Consider the following 21,755-nt stretch of genomic DNA (forward strand, 5'->3'; position numbering starts at 1 on the left):
TATGGCTTCTTTATGTCTACCGGGGGAACTTCATATTTGTTTGCGAATGTGAACTATTATGTTAAAAGGCCATACAACTGTTCTCAACAAATTATGAAATGTAATACAAGTCTCTGTATTTCCAACATGCTCTGCCAAGTGTTATTAATCCAATTCAGTGAATACTTTCCCTGTTTGTAACAGGTTCCGTTAGTCAATGATTTGATGTCGGCAGCTGTGATATCACAAGAATACTCCACCGGCACTTGTGCATCATGAGATAATTATGATAAATTAGATTTTCTGGCCTTACAGTATTTACTTACAAGTGCCATTCAATTTCTGACAATGATTTTCCACAGACAGGACAAAATAATTTAAACGCATACATAAAACAACCACAGACTTATTAGATTTGAAATTTGAAAGCTTTATTTTTTTCAAAACCATGGTCGATATATCTCATTGTCGTATAAGTAAAATTAACAAGGAATGATAACTTTTTTGATCACATCTTCACTTTCTTTTCTTGCTGGACTGTTGTGGAGTAGCAGTCACAGGTGGGGCATACTTCGTGCTGGAAATTTTGTTGATGTAATACAGGGCAACAATTGAAAAGATGGCACTGCAATGAAGAAAGGAAAAATAAGCACAAAATGTACAGGTAAGGAAATGAATATTAATTTTAATATCCTACATTATTATTATATTTAATATTTAAAAGAATGATGAAATATCGATAATGCCATATCGTATGCAACTCAAGCTGTCTGATAGAATGTGCAGTCATTCAAGGGTTCAAAACTAAATACAGCATATAGGCAAGTTAAGCCTGGCGTCATCACCCTCTTTTATGGCATCATCCAAGAGGTTATTTCGGAGTGTCGAGGAAGAAACAACACTTCTGGTTTGCGAGAATGGCATGTAAGGTTACCCTCATTTTTTTCCTTGATTGCAATGAAATGATGATAACGGGCCTGAGTTTTTGTGAAATTTTTGCAATGTATTCTACTTAAGATCAATGCATGGCTTTCATATGGCATAAAAACCGTCATCAGATGTTATTAACATGGCCAGAGGGGGAAACACATGTTTGGCATCCCCTTGACATTTTAGTATACTGTATATAGTATACTAAATTATGTAATGGAATCATTTGTATGGTATGTCTAAATATTAAATTTGTCAATTGAGTTCTTTACATATAGCAAGTAATGGTTTCATATGCTTCTATCAGGAAACAGAATACTGTAAATGGATAGTTTTAATAATACTATACAATTTTGAGATTTTACTGTTTTCAGTTATATTTCTCGAAGGCTTAAATTTTACTCATAATCAGACTGGTACATTGTGTTCATATACAAGAAAGCATTTTATTCGCTACTTATATTTGTAGCAGTGAAAGAAGCGAAAATAAGTATTTTGCAAAAGTCATCCAGCTTTACAGAACTACAGGTGCAATTTGATATGCAGCAAAATTTATCACTCTAAGACATATATATTTTCAGCATTCTGCTATTTTTAACTAAACTTTTAAAATCAGCTAAATTTCTAACACAGTATGATACATTTATTTCAAAATCAAATGATATATATTTTTTTCTGAATAAGGAGACTCACCATGTTGTTACACATACTCTGTGCACCAAAGATGAAGCAAACATGGCCAGAACCAAACATGCGACAACTGTTCAAACAAACAGAAATAATGGGTTAACATTTCAATTAATATTTCAAATTCAAAACCAAAATGTGATTTACATATTTCCTGTATTATTTTGGGGAAAAAAACATGTGCCACACAGGTGCAAGACAGCTATCGGCTAAAAAGCATTAAAGTTACTGTATTGTTAGAGTAATGTATGTCATGATAACTTGGATAAGTGATATTGTTGCCATATTCTGTAAATTTGACCCGGATGTTACAATGAGCCAAATATGATTATACTAAATGCAAGTCATCTTTAGAAATGTCAGGTAGGATGGCTTTATGTTGCCTGTTTCTGTATGGTTTTTTTTGGCTTCACTGTGTGTGTTTGAAGCCTGACTAAGCATGATAAATCACAAACGAGTGTCTCTGTATCTACAAGCACATTTTTCAGAAATGTTCAATTTTAAAATGTCAAAATTTCATGACAAAGTGGGCCATAAATTTAATAATTCTATGCTTTACAAGACAGTCTTGACAATAAATCAACAAGAAATGAAGTTGATTGATAATGTAAAAATTCATTAAAATTTAAAAACTGAAATAGTTGTTTGCAAAACTCTGAGGTTTGGTCAATGAATCAAATGGTTTAACAATTCACTAAACTGTAATGTTTGTTTGACTAGTTGTAATTATACATAAACTGCTGTTTGTTTGTTAAATTTATGAACTGAAATGCCATTTGTTATATCCTGATTGACTGAAACTGATGACATTTTATCCTTTGCATTGAGTTTCAAAAAAAAAAAAAATTAGTGCCAATGGCACTGTAATACAACTGCATAGTTTGTGTAAGAATTCAAAATTATGTAATTATCTGGAATGTTTTAATTGGTACGATGTCATTTAGATACTGACTAAAGACACTGTTGTTTGGCTACTGTTACAACCAGTGTGTGCATTTGCTGGAATGAAATGAGCTAAGGAAAGACTTTGTGGCACGACAAAATACATATAAACAACATTACAACTGATACAAAGCAACAGTGCTGCCTTAGATGTAGGTTCACGCAATGCTCTTATCACTTTGTGTATGTCTGTGGAAGTTATAATGTAACAATAACAGTCATACTCCATGTTACAACATGTAGTGTTCTATCGGTACACAGAGTGGTGAGATCTGAGCTCCAGCGATGTTAATGCTGGCACTAATTTCATTGTATGTCTTTGCATGAACCCCATCTCATTCCTGTGTACTGTAATCGCAAGCCATCATATCAGTATTTTTTTTGCAAGTTGTATTTTGGGCATAGGCATAGTTGGTAAACACACATGTTAGGTATCAACTGCTTATCCACAGCACTAACTGCCCCTCACTATTGTTATCTTCACAACAAACACTGGCAATTGGATGATGCTAGGGGTGTGGATATGGTTGCTATGCACATTATTGTTTTGTTTTTGTATGCTCATCTATTTGATTAACTGTTGATGCCTCAGTGTGGCCTTGACCAATTATAAGTAATATTGTGTGCTTTGCTATAATTGTGTCTATTTTTTGAAAGCTTATACACTTTACTATTTACAACACTGTTGTTACTTTTACAATAGACTGTCATTTTGTTGTTGTTAGTTGCAAGGCAAGTTTGTGACCATCTTCATAATTCATTTTACTATTCTTAAGATTTGATTGGGGGGGGGGGGCAACAAAAAACACTTGAAACACTCCATCCTGTGGTTTTGACATGCATCCTCACGTACGTATTTATGTATATATCTATGAATGCATGCATGTGTTGTTGCCACTTGACAAACTTCAGTCATCACTAAAATCATATATATAGTTATGTAGTGATGCAGTTACATGCATGTGATATACAATTACATTTACCTTCGGGAAAAAGCCTGGCTTGGAATCCTCTTCCAAAGGCAACATATTCAAAGTTGTTTACTGCCTGTAGGTCAATGTTAAGGCAAAAGAGCACAAACCTACTGATGTACTGGGTGCATGTACACACTTTATGCATACCTACATATACATGAACGCATCTGGCTGAAATCTTGTGATACACATGCTTACATGTGTATCACAAATACTGTACACTTTACGACTGAGAACTCAAAAAACAATTTGTCAATTTCATGATACAAGAGCAGTAAACATGGCCTTTGACTGGTCTGGGGTCAAAGTTCAAATATACTTTAGTAAAGGATACAGTTAAAATCAGTATAAAAAGGTTTGAGCCAAGGAAGCCTCCAAGTACAGTCATCCACTCTGATGAAGCTAGTTGGGTTTTGTACATCTGCATACCAGCAAACAGCAGCACTGTTAAGGTGCTGGCTAGTAACATTGACACAGAACTGGAGGCAGCTGTAAACAAAAACAAAACAAAATGCTAACCTCTTCAGTACCACAAGGTGACACGACAATCAAATAATAGTTTTGTTAACATCTGAAATTAGCAACAATTTGCCATTTTTGATAACAATTAATACAATATTTTCTTCTGCTTTTAGTGATGATACTAAAGGCTACAGTAACCATAAACATTTAGGGTTCTAAAAATGCAACCCCACAAACACACCCCTTTTTCGGCAAGATCGGGAAGTGACTTTTCTTGGATGCAAACTGGAAAATTACTCAATAATCAACAAAACTATTATTTCACAAACAATGTAAGTTTTACTAGAATTTTGAGTCTATTTCTCTTCCATGGCTGCATGGATTGTACATTTAGCAATACTACACGTATGTATTATTACAAGTAGTATATATTTAGCACGACATTTTGTGTCTGACGGCAAATAGATTGTAAATAACATTGGTGCCCCATTAATATCCATGGGTACAGGAGTGGAGACTATTAAAGAGTCTGATCCATGACTATGTTGCCATGGTTACAGTCTATGGTGTACTACAAAATGAACACTATGATTGGGGAAATGTAGCAGAAATTATCGTTAATGAAATGTTCAAACGAAAAGAAATATATCACGATGTTAGGCTAGGGTTGTAAGTTGTAGATGTATGTTGTAACATGGATGTACTTAATGACATTACTGAGTTGTCTGTGCTTACGGCATTACACTGTCATTTTGTTAATAAGGTGTACATGCTCCAGTCGTAGTACATGTATTAATGAGATAGTGGCTAGATCATAGTTGCCACCAGCTCGACGCAAACAGGATGTACATGCTGGTGCTATATTTAGCTATATTGCTAATTACATCGTCTTGGGTTTACTACTTATGTTTAATATACATTTCATAACAATTTTTACTGTTTGAACTATTTTGATGAAAATACCAAAAAAACGTGTTTCTTTTGCGGAAGTACTACTGCCAACAGTACCATCTGGTAACTATAATTACAGTAAAAATATTTCTGAAATAGGGCCAACAAGGATTATCTTCGCATTCATAAAATGCAGATGGCGTTCAGTCGATTAATATCGTAGTGAATGTACGCAAGCAGCTCTCGTTGGTACTGTATGTAATTGATAATTAGAGCTCCAAGCACGCTACGCTGATTGTGGTACTTGTTTGAAGGTGAACTCCATTTTGCCACGTAGCAAACTGCAACAAACGCATTAAACGGAATATTGCACTACTATGATCGACAGTTATCGATGCTCACTACAAATAAAGCTGAAAAGAACCGTTAATTATTGTTAAATCTAGAAATCGTGGCATTAAATGTTCGTTTCTGAGTCATTTTCAAAACCGGAAAACAATGGCTCGCTTACCCATTTTGCGTTCTCAAGAGGAAAGGTCACGGCATGGGTCAAATCTGCAATCCACCAATGGTAGCCCAAGAGAAGCGCCACCACCGGCCATGAAGGTGTGCGTCTTTTGTTTTGCTCACCTTTTTTGTTTAAAAAAAATATTTTTCCTCATGCCAAAAATAAAGTAAAATCAAGTAAAAAAAGAAAAATACATTGATGAAATATGAAATAGAGAGAATAATAAGCAGATAGATTTTATCACTTGTTTGGGAATGTATTGAAACGTAAAAATGTCGTTTGCTATAAGAGTTGGTCGAACCACTGGTATGGAAATACATGCACGTATAATAGACAAAATTGATTGTTTTGAACCATACTTTTATTGAAGAAAAACAAAGCAAAACAAAAAATTCAAACATATTACAAGTTATTTAAAATATTAAAGTTTTCAGATGAACCTAGTCGAGCTTCTCTACACTCTCCTAAAAGACTGGTGTATTGATTTGTATGAGAAACTGGGAACATAATTCGACGCAAAACCACCTATCACAAATCAGAAACAACAATAAATATGAACCGGTTCAATCCACTTGAATGGACTGTCACGTACACACATGTACAATCAAACACTTCAGATTTATAGGAATGGGGAACTTGCAAACCCGCCACGTTGAATGTTGCATCATGGGAAATGTGATAATAAATACTAATGAATTTGTATTGTAAACAATAATGTTACATTGTTTGTAACCATGAATGATCAATTCATAGTTACCCTGACCATTGTGGGAGGTTTTTTTCATTGGTAGCTCCAGATTAGGTATCGCAATAACCACAGATAATCCCCATAGTCCTTTGCGTCTAAGCATATGCTCAGTCTGGATTGCAAGTTCCCTATCGAAAAACTATAAAACAGATAAAAACTACTACCAACTACATGAGTCCAAGTGAATAAACTATATACACACATAAATACAGTAACATAGCAACCAGTATCACGACAGACAGCAGGCAAAACATAATATTCATATCATTCAAAGACAAGAGCATAATTTTACAAGAGGAGCTCAGTCTCTTTGAAATATTTTGGTTAGAAATGTATATTAAATGTTGTACTCCTGTATTTTCGACGTACTGTTCCAACCTCCAACCTCCAACTAGTCGTACGGGGGAAGGTCCGTGCAGTTTATAGACTGTAAATTTTAGTCAGAAAAACTGTAAAATAATACTATAATCACAGTAAACGAATAACCTTGTGAAACTTAATGAAAAAACACATATACGCCAGGCACCTACTTACCTCCCTACCTACCTACCTCCCTACCTACATAGTATTACATACATACATACATACATACATACACATACATACATACATACATACATACATACATGCATGCATGCATGCATACATACATACATACATACATACATACATACATACATACATACATACATACATACATACATACATACATACATACATACATGTACTACATATATACATTATGTACACACACACGTACACACACACATACACACACACACACACACACACACGTTGTGTGTGTTTGCATTTAAGAAACGATCGTGTATATAAACACATTGTACTATTAGCGTCAGAATCACATTGTAATGTCTGTATTGAATATCTATATATTTTTTTTTTTACACATTTTAGAATTTACCCTGGTTTTATCCAACGAAATCATATAATTTTTCCGTTACACGTCTCTTGAGAATATTAAGCTATTAAGGCTTGTGACGTTTACATCTTAAGTCTCCATGACATTCTAAAACTAATGAATCACGGTTTGGAATCCCATCTTTATACAATTATTGAGTTTGCCTTCTATTTCAAAAGAATTTAAAGAAATCTTGTCGAATTCATCGAACTGGTATGATCACTTAATAACATATGTACAATTACCGTTGTAAATGTTTGTCATATTTCTGATGTTGCTTTAAGTACTCCTTTCTAGAATGAAGGGCGATATGTCAGAAGGCCAATCTGTTATCAATCATAGGCCACCGAATAATTCCTGTTAATAGGTGTCCAGTGTTTGGGGTTGTCTGGTAGGCAGAGCCCCCAGCGGCGAGAGGCTGGGTAACCGAGACATAGACTAGCACGTACGCGGCAAAATAAAACGCACGATAGCATCCAATCACAAACAAGTGTTCAGAGTCAGTAGCAGAGCTGCTGAATACATGTAACCATGGTAATCCATTGTTCAGACGATCGACATTACATGCAAGGCATGGTTGTGTCATTCAATAGCTCATATCAGGTTACACAGACGGAGAGACTAAATTCTTCTTGTTCTTAATAAGACATCTGTACACTATTATCGCGGCAACTGTTGCTGTAACCACAGCGAATGCACACCCAACGGTTATTGCTATTTCAGTAGTTATCGTCGTATTGCTACCAGGGTCAGGCTCAGTTTCTTCAACACCTGTAAAGTACCACATATTATTCAAATCAGACAGACATGACTTGGGTTGACTTGACATGACATGACATGACATGACATGACATGACATGATTAAATTCTCTTAAAAAGTGGAAAGTTACGGATATTAAACTGTGTTAACATAAAGTTCATATATGCGTGCCTTTGAGCAAACTAACAGATAGGTCATCCATCCACCTTACAGTATTCATTCATTCATTCATTCATTCATTCATTCATTCATTCATTCATTCATTCATTCATTCATTCATTCATTCATTCATTCATTCATTCATTCATTCGTCCATCCATCGAGTCATTCATCCATTCATTCATTCATCCATTCACTCATTCGTTCATTCGTTCGTTCGTTCGTTCGTCTATCAACCTGTCTGTCCGTCCGTCCTCCCACCCACCACCCATCCACCCTTCCATCCATCCACCCACCCATCCATCCATCCATCCATCCATCCATCCATCCACCCGCCCGTCCTTGCATCCATCATCCATCCGTCCGTCTGTCTGTACACGCATCAACCCACACACCTAACCAACGTTACCCATCCATCCATCCATCCATACATCCATCATCTGAATTCTTCTCGGGAAGTAACTTCAAGTAATTTTCCTTGGGTTCTCTCCTCAGAATAGTTCCGAATCGATTGATCCTGATATCGAACCCGCACTCAACATGTGTCATGGATTTTGCAGGGTCGTTGCAATTGGACCAGATACTGTGCTGATGAGTCCGTTGACATAGCAACATGGGGGGGGGGGGGGGGGGCGGTATTTTTTTCAGAAGTTTACTGCGTGGGCGCTACTAATATTGAACCTTCCCTAGACATTGCCCCAAATTAACTGCCCCATCCCCGACCCCCATGCATGCATTGGCCTGTGGTAAAAATAACCAATTTGCAAAGTATCAAGCAGATGAAAAAAACATAATCGCAAGCGGTATTTTTTTCAGAAGTTTAGTGCGTGGGCGCTACTAACATTGAACCTTCCCTAGACATTGCCCAAAATTAACTAGTACCTCTCCCCCATCCCCATGCATGCGCATACATTGGCCTGTGGTAAAATAACCAATTTACAAAGTATCAAGCAAATGAAAAAACATAATCGCAAGCCACTTCTAATGTTACATTCTTACCCGTCTGTTGAGTCGAAAACGATGCCTGTATTGTTGTCGATAACGATGTAGAAATCAAGTTTGTCTCAGTTGTTGTTGTTGGTATTGTTGTCGTAGTTGGAAGCGCCCATGTCCTTTCAAGTACGTCATCACTCAGTGGTCCGTCCCCCACCGAAGTGTATGCAAGAACTGCGAATACATATGCAGTATCTGCTTGCAATCCAGTAATAATTTCCTGTAGATTTTCTTCCCCTTCTACATCCAAGGTGTTGTAATCACTTTCTTCTTGTTTTCTGTATGAAACACGGTAGCCAAGGATATCTCCATTCTTGTCGTCTTCAAGTACCTCTAACCAACTAACTAGGATGGTAGACGTAGATTTGGATTCTGCATTGAAGTCTTGTGGGGGTGAACTTGGTACTACAAAAAAGAATAACGAAATACTTATAGAGGGGAACTAATATGACTAACAGCGAATATATATATTCTGGCTTTGAATCCAAGCCTAAAGCTGAATTGAAGATGGGATGGGTCTCCGAATCTGAGGGAGTCTTCAGCAATTGCGCGGGAGGGAGTTCAAGCCTGGTCTGTTGCGTAATAATATGCCCCTCCCCCCAATTCTGGTTTGTAAAAAATAGCCCTTACTCAATGACCCTCTGATCTCCCCTGTTAAGATATTTTTAAAACATACATTAAAATGCAGTCAGACGTGAAAAGGCGTGAAAGACCACCAGAATCAATTATAGTAAGGACTCCGGATCCTACCGCTGAATGGGTTGTTTCCCACTACTACCACCTGTACTATCACCAGAGTGAATCTGTGAGAACGTACCACATTAATTTTGATTCCCATGTTTGGATCTAATATGCAGAGCTAAAGGTCAGAACTCCAAAAGACTAAATCGGCGCACTATACCAAGGTTGTCAGTACTGAGGTCACTGTAATCAACAACTTTATATCTTGCAACCCTGTTCCCATGCACTCATATGGGACCCACCCCTCTCCTCAAACCACAACTAACCACTGATTCAATGCATGGTTGTCAGCAGCAATTTGAATGATATGTTAGTTGTCTGGTATATGGTGACAGTTAATTGTGGGATGTGTCAGCAGTGAGATTTGTCAATGGTGGCAGCGGTGGGATGTCAACAATCACACAAATAATGAAAGTTAGATAATACGACGAGTCAATGACAAATATGACCCTCCCCTAATTCCATTCCAGGCTGGATATTCGATTGTTTGTTCTGTATTTTCAACACATTACATATGAGCATTAAAATGCTACATAATGCATCACAGACAATGGAGAGGAGGTTTTGCTTTGATGAACGTCGGATAAAGAAAGCGAAAGAAAACAGTTGGATTAGTATTTGACACATATGAAAGTGACTCATTCGGATAGAAATTCATTCCATAGAAAAGACAAAAGTGAGAATTCGGAAATATATGACGCTGAACTTCTTCCCTGTGACAATAAAGAAGAAAATAAAGATGGAAATGGAAGGGGAAAAATGAATGAAGGATCACAGACATCTAAAGCTAATGATGATCATTGACTTTCCTCACCATCCTCGTCAGTTGTAACGATGGTACTCCCAGGGGAAAAACTCAATTCTCCTGATGAGGTCCGAGAATGAACGAAAATTAAATACTCTGTATGAGGTTTCAGTCCAGTGAGAATAGTTTGGGATGTATCAATACCATCAACTTCTTGTGTACATGAATTGTCAATTTGTCCATCTATTCCACACTTTACAGTGTAACCAACAACACGACTGTCTGCAACTGGAGTCCAGGTCACATCGATGGATGTCGAATCTATTGTTGTCGCACTCACGTTGGTAGGTGATGGTAGCACTGGTTCTGTTGATAAAGAAGTATAACTATTAAGTACTATTCATTATTCAGTTTTATGCTCTACTTTTATCTATCTATAGTAAGGGTGACACGAATGAGCAATGACAGCAATGTATTGACAATGCTTGAAGTTGGTAAAGCCAGTGATTTAAATACAAATCTACAGATACGAAGCAAGGTGTCTGATGTGACTGTTTGTCCGAATTTGTTTATAGTACCACGTATTTTGTTTGTCGATATTCAATCCAAGATGTATTCCAAGTATTATTTTTGTGTCGACGTCAATTTCTAAAAGTAAGTGAAATCGACTGCTATTTGCACACATGGTAGAAGGTTTAAATTTAGATTTAATACCTCGATGTTACTTCCTCCCAATGCTACGAGGAGATACAAACATCTGAAACTTTTAGAAAACAGATAGGTCCCCTGTCCGGCTCTATTAGGTTTTGACATTTTTCTAAGAGTGTAATTGGGGATGCTATTAATTTACCATTTAAACGTATGGTATGGCCAAAAACACAACACGCAGTGAACTATTCCGTTTGGCATGTACAAGAGATACCTTGTGTCAGTCGTGTAAGGGCTTTCAATTTAATACGGTGGAGGTGTGTGTGTGTGTGTGTGTGTGTGTGTTTGTGTGCGCGTGCGAGCGTGTGTGTGTGTGTATGCGTGTGTGTGTGTGTGTGTGTGTGTGTGTGTGTGTGTGTGTGTGTTTGTGTGCGGGGGTTGGGGAGGTGGCTTTTATTGTAGTTAGGGGTTAACCACGACACGAATTGTACAAACTAGTTTGAATGGATAGGTTACATTTTCAAGTTAAATAAAAGATAAATGATAGTTAAATTTCCAATTAATAAATGATAAATAAATAAATAAATAAATAAATAGATAAAATATATAACTAGATAAATAAATACATACAATAGAGTGGTCATTTATACGAAGCTATGACTCATTCAAACAAATAAAAAGGTGAGACATGTACACGGAGTGAAATAATGTAATTATGTAATTAATATCAAGTTTCTCTCGATGTGCAGATCTCAGTATGAATAAACTCACCGAAAGCAGATCTGGTGAGGTTACATTGACACACACACCACATAACCAGAACAGTAGATATTTATAGATCATAACTCTGTATTCACCTCAAAGAGTCCAAATTTCACAATATTAACCGTTCCCTTGATTGATTAGACATGCTGTGTGTACTTTAGACCAATAAAGTTCATACGTTTTATACGCAAATTAAATCTGTCGTCGGCCCAATTATGCGAACAGTTGTACACATTGACAGAAAAAACTCCCGACGTGTTCAAATTATGTTACGGGACACGTTCTTATATTGTCCTAGCCCAAGGCGGAACTCATACCAATTGTGTTAGCATCAAAATGTTAAATATTGACTTTGTGAAGCAACAAAGAATTGAGTTGAAATTAGGGTAGGGTGTTGTAGTAGCGACTACGCGATATAAATTCACACATCTGGCCATGTCTGAAGTTATTAACCCTTCATCAAGAGCTTTAATTCTATGAGGTCACGAGTCCAGTTTGGTATTATAATTTCCCCGTGGCAAAATGGTATCAAAGCTGGAGAGCCCTCATGGTTGTTTTCAATGGAATTCTTTGGTTGTGATTGTCCATAATGGTTAATAATGCTCACCAACGGCACATTACCTAAATCCTAAACCAAGCATATGGGGATCTTAACCATACAATACTGCTTGTACACTATGTTTATCCAAGCTTCAATTGTCATTACTTGTACAATGTCCTTTAACGTTTGTGATCAAAAAAGCATTATGTGTATAACGGTAGTTATTCCGCCGTTTTGAGTGTCGATTTCATTCGGATAACTTCAGGGAAGTTAGATTTTCAACCTCTCTTGCTACAGTTTCTGGTATTTTTAATTAGTGGTGTGTCGTCGCCGTGCTCGGAGACAAAAAGATGCAAAAATCGGTACCTGTCGAGTAAAGCGGATACTGAACTATTTAGGAAACGATTTATATAGTAGGAGATGATTGACTTCGCAGCGCTTTCTCGATACATTTCTTTAATTTTGTTCTAACAGTTTTGAACCTCGGGCTACCTTTGAAACCATTGTTTGCAATGTAACGACAACTTCGATTTAAAACTTGTTAGAATTAAAATAGCTCCTGTATGATTCAAGAGTTGATTTCGTCATTTTGTTTTACTAATTAAACGAAAACTGCCAGTAATCGTGTTGAAAGGTGGAGGTCGGCAATTCATCACACGAATATATTAATGTGTTTGTTTCAAACAAAAGCGTGACGAACTTACCCACGTCACCCGATCGACTTACCCAAAAATGTTGAAAATTTATGTTGCATTTCAAAATGTAAATGTTATACTTTTCAATATTTTTTTAAATATTATACTATCACATTTTGATTCCTTGATCTGGTGAATACGTCATGCATGCAACGATACTGACATGAAAGTTACGAATAAGCTGTGCCAATTTCAAATTTTTGAATACACAAGTTACTACCATACGCTCTTCTAGCATTAAATGCTCCATGCATACATGTAACTTTGAACTAAAATGTACATATGAAGCTATTCGAAGAGTTTCCGTCAAAGGCTGTCAAAACGCGAGTGACAACACAATCCCCGGTCCCGACAGTGATATATGCACGGTATCAAAATCCGACGGTGGCTTGTTCAATGTTAAATAAAAATAAATCATGGTTGTGGAGTAACATAATGGCACTGCTTGTTGTATCGACTTAACATTCAGGGTTCTCTGGTTGCACTGTGAATCAGCCATCGCATTCATGATATAATAAATTCAACGAAATAACTTCCAAAAGAAACTTTGCATTTGATTAGTTCCTACAAACTAAGCGATCTTTGTTAGATGTGACAAAGCGTAATAGGGACATATATTCAGATGCATGTACGGCAGGCAAAACAGAAATTCCGTAGTTCTGTAAACATATCATACTATCCTTACAAAAGTGATTCAAAGTACGTTTAACTGGACTTACCTTGGCTCCGACTAAAGACACACATTAACACTACTACAGAAAGTGGACGCAGCAGTAGTTTGGTAACTTTCTTGTGCGACATTCTCTCTCAAAATGACGTATCCAGTCTATTTAGCTTTGCAGGCTATTTTCCTTGTCCCTAGTCGGTGCAAATGTAATCTGTCACTACACGTACCACACTGACATGCAAATCACACTAGATTGTGCCACCAGTGTGCTGTTCTCTGTACATATCATGTGAGCAAGTCTGTAACCCGGCCAAAGACTGCAATGTTGCTATGATGGACATGGATAACGAAATAATGCAAATGACCATGCTGTGTGTACTGTGATTAGTTCCAGCGATTGTTGGTTTTGTATAAACATGTATACGTTGAGAAATTTGGCGGCTAAACTATCTTGTGACAGGAAACTGCAGAAATGGTGTATAATGTTTTCATGTTCTATGTCGTACATTGCTTGTGTGCATCGTGTTAATGTAATATAGTATACGTGTATAGAATATATGTTTGGTTACAACACAACTTTACGATGATTACTATCTGCTGACAGTCTTCAACTAAGTAGTGTTTGTCCGTTTGTAACAAGTCTTAAGGCGAGCTTAGAAGATTGCACAATGCAGAGTAAAGTTCTGTTATTAGACTGAAAGTTGACTGATAACATATAACGGTCATTAGTAAAAAAACAAACCACGATTCTTTGGCCGAAATACTCATCGAATTGTAAGTGTCACGTGAGAAAATTTGTGCATGCAAGGGTTTTTATCCAATGGGTTGAAGCATAGTTTCAACTGACATTAGAGCAGAGTGCTGGTGGTGATGGTTGTAATGGTGGTGTTGATAGTGGTGATGGTGGTAGTGTGGGTTGGTTATGGTTGTGGAGGTGTTGATGTTGGTTATGGTGGTGTTGATGGTCGATGGTGGTGGTGGTTGTGGTGGTAGTGTGGGTTGGTTATGGTGGTGTTGATGGTCGATGGTGGTGGTGATGGTGGTGGTAATGGTGGTGGTAGGGGCTGGTGGGGGAGATGGAAGGAGGGTATATTCAAACATAACAACAAATTGAATTCCAATTGGCATTACAGATATTCAACTTTTTTCTTTTTTTCTTCATTTCACGTAATCGACAGCTGAATTCGTCAATTTGATGTTAAGAGCCTCTAATGGTAATAGATTTACAATAACTACATAAATATGATTAATTATTTATTTTTAATAGTGAATGGGGGGGGGGGGGACCGACTCTTTTAGAATGACGCCAACACCTCTCATTGCGTGAAATGGTCGGCAAGTTCGGTTTCAAAATGTGCGGACGTTTGTCTGTTTACAGCCCGCAAATATCATTAAGGTGTTACGGCTAAAGTATTTACGACTACAAAACCACTACAAATAATTATAAGCAGGTGCATAATGTAACGTTGATTGTTCTTTTTATTATTCTACCTTCCATATTAATCTAAACGTGAGTGATGGATAGTTTAAAAAAAAATTAATAAAAATGAAAAATTATTTTAAGGTATTGACAGAAGGCAAACCTTGTATTCAGGAATTTTTGTGATATAATTTAGTATTATACTGAGATGTCCTGGAAAACGCTACATGTTAAAAATTTGTAATTATGCTAATGACACAAGAAGATGATTTTGATGTTATCGAAGGCATGAGTCAAAAGGATTCTGTTTCTATTGTTATTGTTACTGTAAACGTAATTGTGGCTCAATGTTTACGTTCTCTTCCATTATTTTGTGTTATGATGGAATAGAATATTAATATATATTCACATGTGTCTGTGGTGAAACTTGATCATATGATAGTGTGTATGTGAGGCATTCTGAATCAGTACTAAACAATCAAACATCCTCGAAAGTTGAAAATTGTCGCTGCAGGTCGCAAACTTTGAAACTTAAACAAAACAAAACAAAAATCGATGAAAAACACAATGTCCTAGTCTAGAGTTTGTTTAACTTAGGGACGATCGCACTATGTCACACAAGCTCAACATTCAAACGAACATCGTTCATTTAGGTCAAAAACCCCTGCTCCTCCCCCTAAACTAACGTTCACAAGTGTGACATCAAACTTTTATGATGTAAACTATGATGAAAACTGAAGCGGTCACATAAAATTGATGTAAAACACGTAAACACATTAAAATACTACCAGAAAACCAGCACCACATGATATATATCTCACATTATAAGTAAATTTTTATCAACTTATCAACATCTCAGTAGATTTCCGTCGAAATTTGATTACAACTGCAAAAATGCAGTGCAGACGCCAGACCCCTCCCCTCTCCCTAAACGAACGAAGTTCGCTTACTGAGCTTGTGTGACATTGTGCGATCGTCCAGGCTTACATCTTTTAAACCACGAGTTGCATTCGTACTTGAAAGTTTTGGGTGTCTGCCCACGGAGTGAACACGTAGCTCTACATCTTGATTTATACGACATAATTATTCAACTGGGTGAGGCATTGTTTGATTAAGAGCATATATATATCATTATTACGCGTACACAGTAAGACAGTTATTTGAACACATTTCCTCTCAGGAATAAATCACAAAACAGTCGCATTTTCGTTAATAATTCATATTACTTGACACCATTTCTTGAACTCCCCTTCTATCTAGGGGGAAATCAGTTACCTCTAGAATACGCCACAGGGGAGACACTCTCTGTTTGGTATTTGGTGATTATGTTTACTTTATATCGAACTATATGTATATATATATATATATATATATATATATATATATATATATATATATATATATATATATATATATATATATATATATATGTATATATTCATGCTATTTGAATTACTGAAATATATTGAATCCAGGGTAGTTCTCATCAGACAGTTGTATATGTTACAAAGCAAAAAAGTGATATTAGAGCTAGAAAAATTACATTTAGACACATGTTTATATTTGAGGAAAGAAAATCTAAAATTCCAGATGTTCACCTTTTTGTATCAACAACCTAAACTAATAATTCCATTAATCACTGTATTGGTTTCGTGTGATGAAATTAAATAATTCAATGATTCGTTGCATTTATGATTAATTACCGGTTGTGAAATAGAACAACAATCACGTGATTACTTGGTTTCCAAGGGAATCATTGATATATACACTGAATTATTAGATACATTCGAAATTCGTCTTTCGGATCACCAATAAAATGATGAATAAACCACATCTTGTACAAACATTCTGTGCTATTTTTAAGAGTATGTGATAAATTAACATCAATAGATAGCTAAATATTATTGTCGTTCGGTTTTTAACACATCTCCTCACTTGTACACAAGTACGGTAAATTGACCCCCAACTTCAAATGTAAACAAAGCAGACCTATTTGCATCGATGTCAAGGATTTTGGCATGTTTTGGCAGAGTATAATGATGACTTTTGGCTTTCGACTGACAATTTAATGATGTTGATTCGTGTGTTGGATGATGTTTAAAAGTGGAGACGGAAGCTACGGGTGATTCATAACCAGCGTTATCCGGGGCAAGTGTTAGTCCTAGAAAGAACCAGATATTGACGACGAAAAACTCATCAACCGTTCTCAAACTGATCCTTTTGTTTGCCCGGATGATTCAGTGACGGGATTAATGAGGATGATTGCAGACATCATGAACGAAAGTCGGATTTATCCGAACACGACGAACGGGAATAACTCTGAAAACGCGCTGAGTGATTTGCACGTTTTAGCAGCATTGGCTAGTCAGTTCCCACCGCAACTTTTCACAGTTATTCTTCCCACAGTATTTGGCATCATATGTGTATCTGGAATAATAGGAAACGGCATCATCATCTTCGTTCTCGTTCGTTGCTACAAGACTACAGTGGCAAATGTTTACATTTTGAACCTAGCCTCAGCAGATCTCTTCTTTCTGTTAACCCTACCATTCACAGCTTACAGAAACACTGGAAGAAGTTGGATATTTGGGAAGATTGCTTGTAAAGTCGTTCACGGCATCGATGGAATGAACATGTTTTTAGGTTTGTTCACGTTAACTGCTTTAAGTATTGATCGGTATTTGGCACTTGTGCATACGTTGAAATCTAGGAACCTTCGGACAGTAAGAAACGCTCGGATTGTGTGCGCATCGCTGTGGGTTATGTCAGCTTTAGCTACTTTACCACTCTGGTTGTATGCAACCACAAGTCCTTTCCTAGACACACTAGTATTTTGTGAGATAGTTTCTCCGGCGAATATTCACATTCACTATGTTTTTACCATCTACAGTTTTATCATTGGCTTTTGTTTACCGCTCATTATCATAACGTTCTGCTATTTAAGTGTCATCAAGAAAATAACCCAAGCTAAACGTGTGCATCTTCATAGCAAAAGAATCAACAAAAACAAAAGAAACTTCCGTGCTGGCCGCATCACACTAATGGTACTCGTAGCAGTAGTAGTGTTTGTGATATGTTGGTGCCCATTTTGGATCGTCCATCTACTACTCACTACCGGTAGGATAAACGACCACAACTCGACATACTCGTTCGTTGTATTCTTTTTGTTCAGTACCTGTCTAAGTTACGCCAACACTTGTATAAATCCGCTGGTGTATGCGTACGGTGGACATAATTTTCGGAAGAATCTCATGGAACAGTGTTGTCGACATAAGCAGCGCCCTCATTCGTCAGTAAATATTAGTAATCGTAAGAGGAGAGCATCATCCTCGACCAAAAGACGCAGTTACCATTCCTCTATCGTTACCGGTGAAACCCTTACATCTATATTCCGTAGAATATCGACCAGAAGTACAAAAGAAAGTAATTAAACCCCGAAAATGTCAATTGAGATGAAAGTATTGATGCATGTCTTAGTTTGTAAACTTTAATGATTTCCACATAGTGGCGAGTAGAACAAAAACCCTAAAACACAGAACATGTTCTTTTATAAGATATTATAGCTTTAAAATCTATCTATTACAACTCGCAAAAAAACACCAGTGCGTTTGCTTAAATGAAGCGAGCCAAGGAAAGACTTTATGCCAAGGCAACATTAGGTAAAAACAAAATATAACTGTTACAAAAACAACGGATGTGCGTTTGATTTATATATGTATACGTAGGTATCTATTTCTTTATGTCTGTGGAAGTCAGTATAATATGCAACAGTAGTACTCAGTGGTGTGGTGTAATGTATTGTTCTATCACAGACTTCCGTATATTTCATTGACAGAGTGGAGAGAGAGAGAGAGAGAGAGAGAGAGAGAGAGAGAGAGAGAGAGAGAGAGAGAGAGAGAGAGAGAGAGAGAGAGAGAGAGAGAGAGAGAGAGAGAGAGAGAGAGAGAGAGAGAGAGAGAGAGAGGGACAGACAGAGTCACAGAGAGACAGACAGAGACAGACAGACAGACAGACAGACAGAGTTAGACAGACAGACAGGCAGATTGACTGACTGACTGAGAGACAGAGACAGAGACAGAGACTAGCGGAGTCTGTCCTACAACATGAACAATGAACAATTCTACCAAGTCTACCATGTGTCTATTGTAAAAGTAGTTTATACTGTAGTATGAACTGTTTACATCATTAACAAAATAAGGAGCAGGCACTGTGTATTAAAGAGATTGTTCTCTGTTATTTTTATTGTGTTTATCTCAACATGAAACCTTGTCATCATCAAGTCCACTGATCTTGATAGTTCGTTTAATGGTCTGTGCACGGTATGTGGAAAAGAACTTTTACAATTTGATTAGATACACCGGCACTAATTACATTGTATGTCTTTGCGTGAACCTTCTCTCTTTCTCAGTACTTACAACAAGCAAGCAAACGCACCGGTGTTTTTTCGCGGGTTGTATACAAACTCTGTATATTCTGTCTTAATTACCAGGCACGCTTCTCAGCTATCGAGGGCTGTATCGCCCATAAATGTAATGAAAACGATAAATGTAATACATTAATGATTAGTATTACATTCATGGTTTTTGTTAAATTTATGGGCAATCAAAGGTGGCTTCAAACCATGGAGGATTTTAGTACCGTTGCTTTGTCACCGTCACTGAAAAGTCAATGAAAGTCACGTTCGACTTTGGGAGGACGAGAAGATATCACATGTATTTCACGCATCATATATGAATTCCGTAATAGCTGCGAATCGTGTATTTGAGCCACTCTAAACGTGTTTCCCGCTTTTTTGTTGTCTTTATAATTCATGTATTATGTATGGTATTCACATTCGATCGGTTCCTCTGCTTGCAGGGTAGTATTATTAATATACGACCTGTACAATCGTGGCGTAAATAAATTATAACAATACGGCTTGTATTGTATTTGTGACTTGAGGCGAGACTGGAGACCTTTATAGTGTGTACTCCTTAGTGAACTCGATTGTAAAGGACATTTTATTAATCATTAAATATCGGTCATAATTGTATATGTACTTAGGAGAAGCAATGACATGACATCAATTTTACAACAAGTGTAAAACGCTCAAAGTTTGCCTTTTAATAGTAGTTTTCCTTGTTCACGGAGTATGTTTAGAGTAGGTGTCACTTAACTTGCAGGTGATTCCTCTCACAATGTATGCACGTATATTTCTGTTAATTACATTGTATGTCACGGGCCGGATCAGTAATCATGAGTCATGTTACTACCGCAACAGAGTGACTATAGAGTTTCAATTATACGACACGGTGTTACTACCACACCGAAGTGACTATAGAGTTTCAATTAGACGACACAGTGTTACTACCACACCAGAGTGGCTATAGAGTTTCAATTAGACGACACAGTGTTACTACCACACCGGGGTGACTATAGAGGTTCAAATAGGCTGCACGATCACGGTTTTTCATGTCTCTCAGAATCTTTTTTTTTTGTTAAAACAAAATTATAAACACTGATAGCGCGAAATCATAAAAAAATGTTACATTTTATCTAACTCCGAACACAAATCAACTTCACAGATTGATGAGACAAGGACGATTCAAACACAGAAAACAGTTTGTTTGTGTTTCCAATGAGATAAAATATAACATTTGTATGTGAATACGCTATCAGTACCTGTATTGTGTTTGTGTAATCTAAACAAAAACTGTTGCGTGAGATGTGAAAAAACACCAGGCCGCCTGATTGAAACTCAGAGTCTATAGTCACTCTGGTTTGGTAGTACATTTTATTGCCAAGATAACGTCGCCTAGCTTTTTTGAAGGTGTTTCTGAATAATTACATTTACGACTCAGCTGTGTCGTCACACTAATTGGATTTAATGTTAAATGTTATTAACAGTACATCAGCTAATCCCATCTTATAAATTATCGACCAATTACGGTACCCTAGCTGATTACCTGTTTAATTGTTCAGAATATTGAAGTCGTAATAAAATGATGTGGAGTGTTATTCATGTATAGAGTCCAAAGTTCAAAGCTGTTGGATGATTTCTATATCTTCGCATGTCGTACATCGCATATCAACAGTGACATTTTCAGTGTATCAATCAATCAATCAGTAAATTTATAAAGCGCCAATTTCCACTACGATGAAGAGTATACAGAGAAGCTGTACAGTTAGAATGCTCTGGAGAACAGATATGTCTTTAGGTTCTTTTTGAAGGCGTTAGCTGTTAGTTTTTGTCATATTTCCAATGGCAGTGCAGCATGTGAGAATGCACGCCCAAAAGTGTATAAGTGGGACTTCATCTGTTGTTGGCATCAGTGGATATCCACTAGAAGATAATCTTTCCTCTTCCCAACTATGACATACATACGGCAAGCCTACATAACATTTACCATCGTCTTTCGGATCTTCAAGTTAAAGGGGTGCAGTCGCTAACTAATTTATCGAGCAGGGAGTAGAACCCACTCCAGAAATTTGGATATGGTATAAAAATGAAATAATTGTTTGGTTACCAAAATATTACAAAAATGTATTTGCATTTGTATTAGTTGTAGAAGCACGTCAAAGTACGGTCGCTTTGAGCACAC

At 36.8% G+C, this 21,755-nt stretch overlaps 3 protein-coding genes across 4 annotated transcripts in view; 1 reads left to right on the top strand and 2 right to left on the bottom strand.

The window, feature by feature from the left end:
- Nucleotides 1-393: 393 nt before the first annotated feature.
- Nucleotides 394-21,755, bottom strand: part of LOC144443383 (dolichyl-diphosphooligosaccharide--protein glycosyltransferase subunit KCP2-like) — a 466,884-nt gene continuing 445,522 nt past the window's right edge. Inside the window, exons 1-5 of one of the 2 annotated variants that reach the window (XM_078132850.1) lie at nt 5,377-5,410; nt 3,847-4,001; nt 3,522-3,585; nt 1,603-1,669; nt 394-604 (exon numbers count right to left, since the gene is read on the bottom strand). In XM_078132850.1, the coding sequence (XP_077988976.1) occupies nt 496-604; nt 1,603-1,669; nt 3,522-3,585; nt 3,847-4,001; nt 5,377-5,380 (399 nt within the window). In that variant the 5' untranslated portion in view covers nt 5,381-5,410 and the 3' untranslated portion in view covers nt 394-495. Of the gene's footprint in view, nt 605-1,602; nt 1,670-3,521; nt 3,586-3,846; nt 4,002-5,376; nt 5,411-21,755 lie in introns of those variants that run through there. The other variant, XM_078132849.1, reaches the window with a different exon arrangement.
- Nucleotides 7,002-14,007, bottom strand: LOC144443573 (receptor-type tyrosine-protein phosphatase F-like). Its single transcript, XM_078133110.1, has 4 exons — nt 13,807-14,007; nt 10,508-10,804; nt 8,959-9,357; nt 7,002-7,811 (listed from the first exon to the last, which is right to left on the bottom strand). Exons 1-4 carry the CDS (start codon nt 13,886-13,888, stop codon nt 7,645-7,647), a joined length of 945 nt encoding a protein of 314 aa, XP_077989236.1. The 5' UTR covers nt 13,889-14,007; the 3' UTR covers nt 7,002-7,644.
- LOC144443574 (somatostatin receptor type 2-like) lies at nt 15,421-19,846 on the top strand. The gene is made up of 4 exons (XM_078133111.1): nt 15,421-15,507; nt 16,456-16,486; nt 17,566-18,218; nt 19,664-19,846. The coding sequence occupies exons 1-4, from the start codon at nt 15,421-15,423 to the stop codon at nt 19,844-19,846; spliced, it is 954 nt and encodes a 317-aa protein (XP_077989237.1).

Source organism: Glandiceps talaboti, chromosome 12, assembly GCF_964340395.1.
Source record: "Glandiceps talaboti chromosome 12, keGlaTala1.1, whole genome shotgun sequence".
Taxonomy (NCBI): domain Eukaryota; kingdom Metazoa; phylum Hemichordata; class Enteropneusta; family Spengelidae; genus Glandiceps; species Glandiceps talaboti.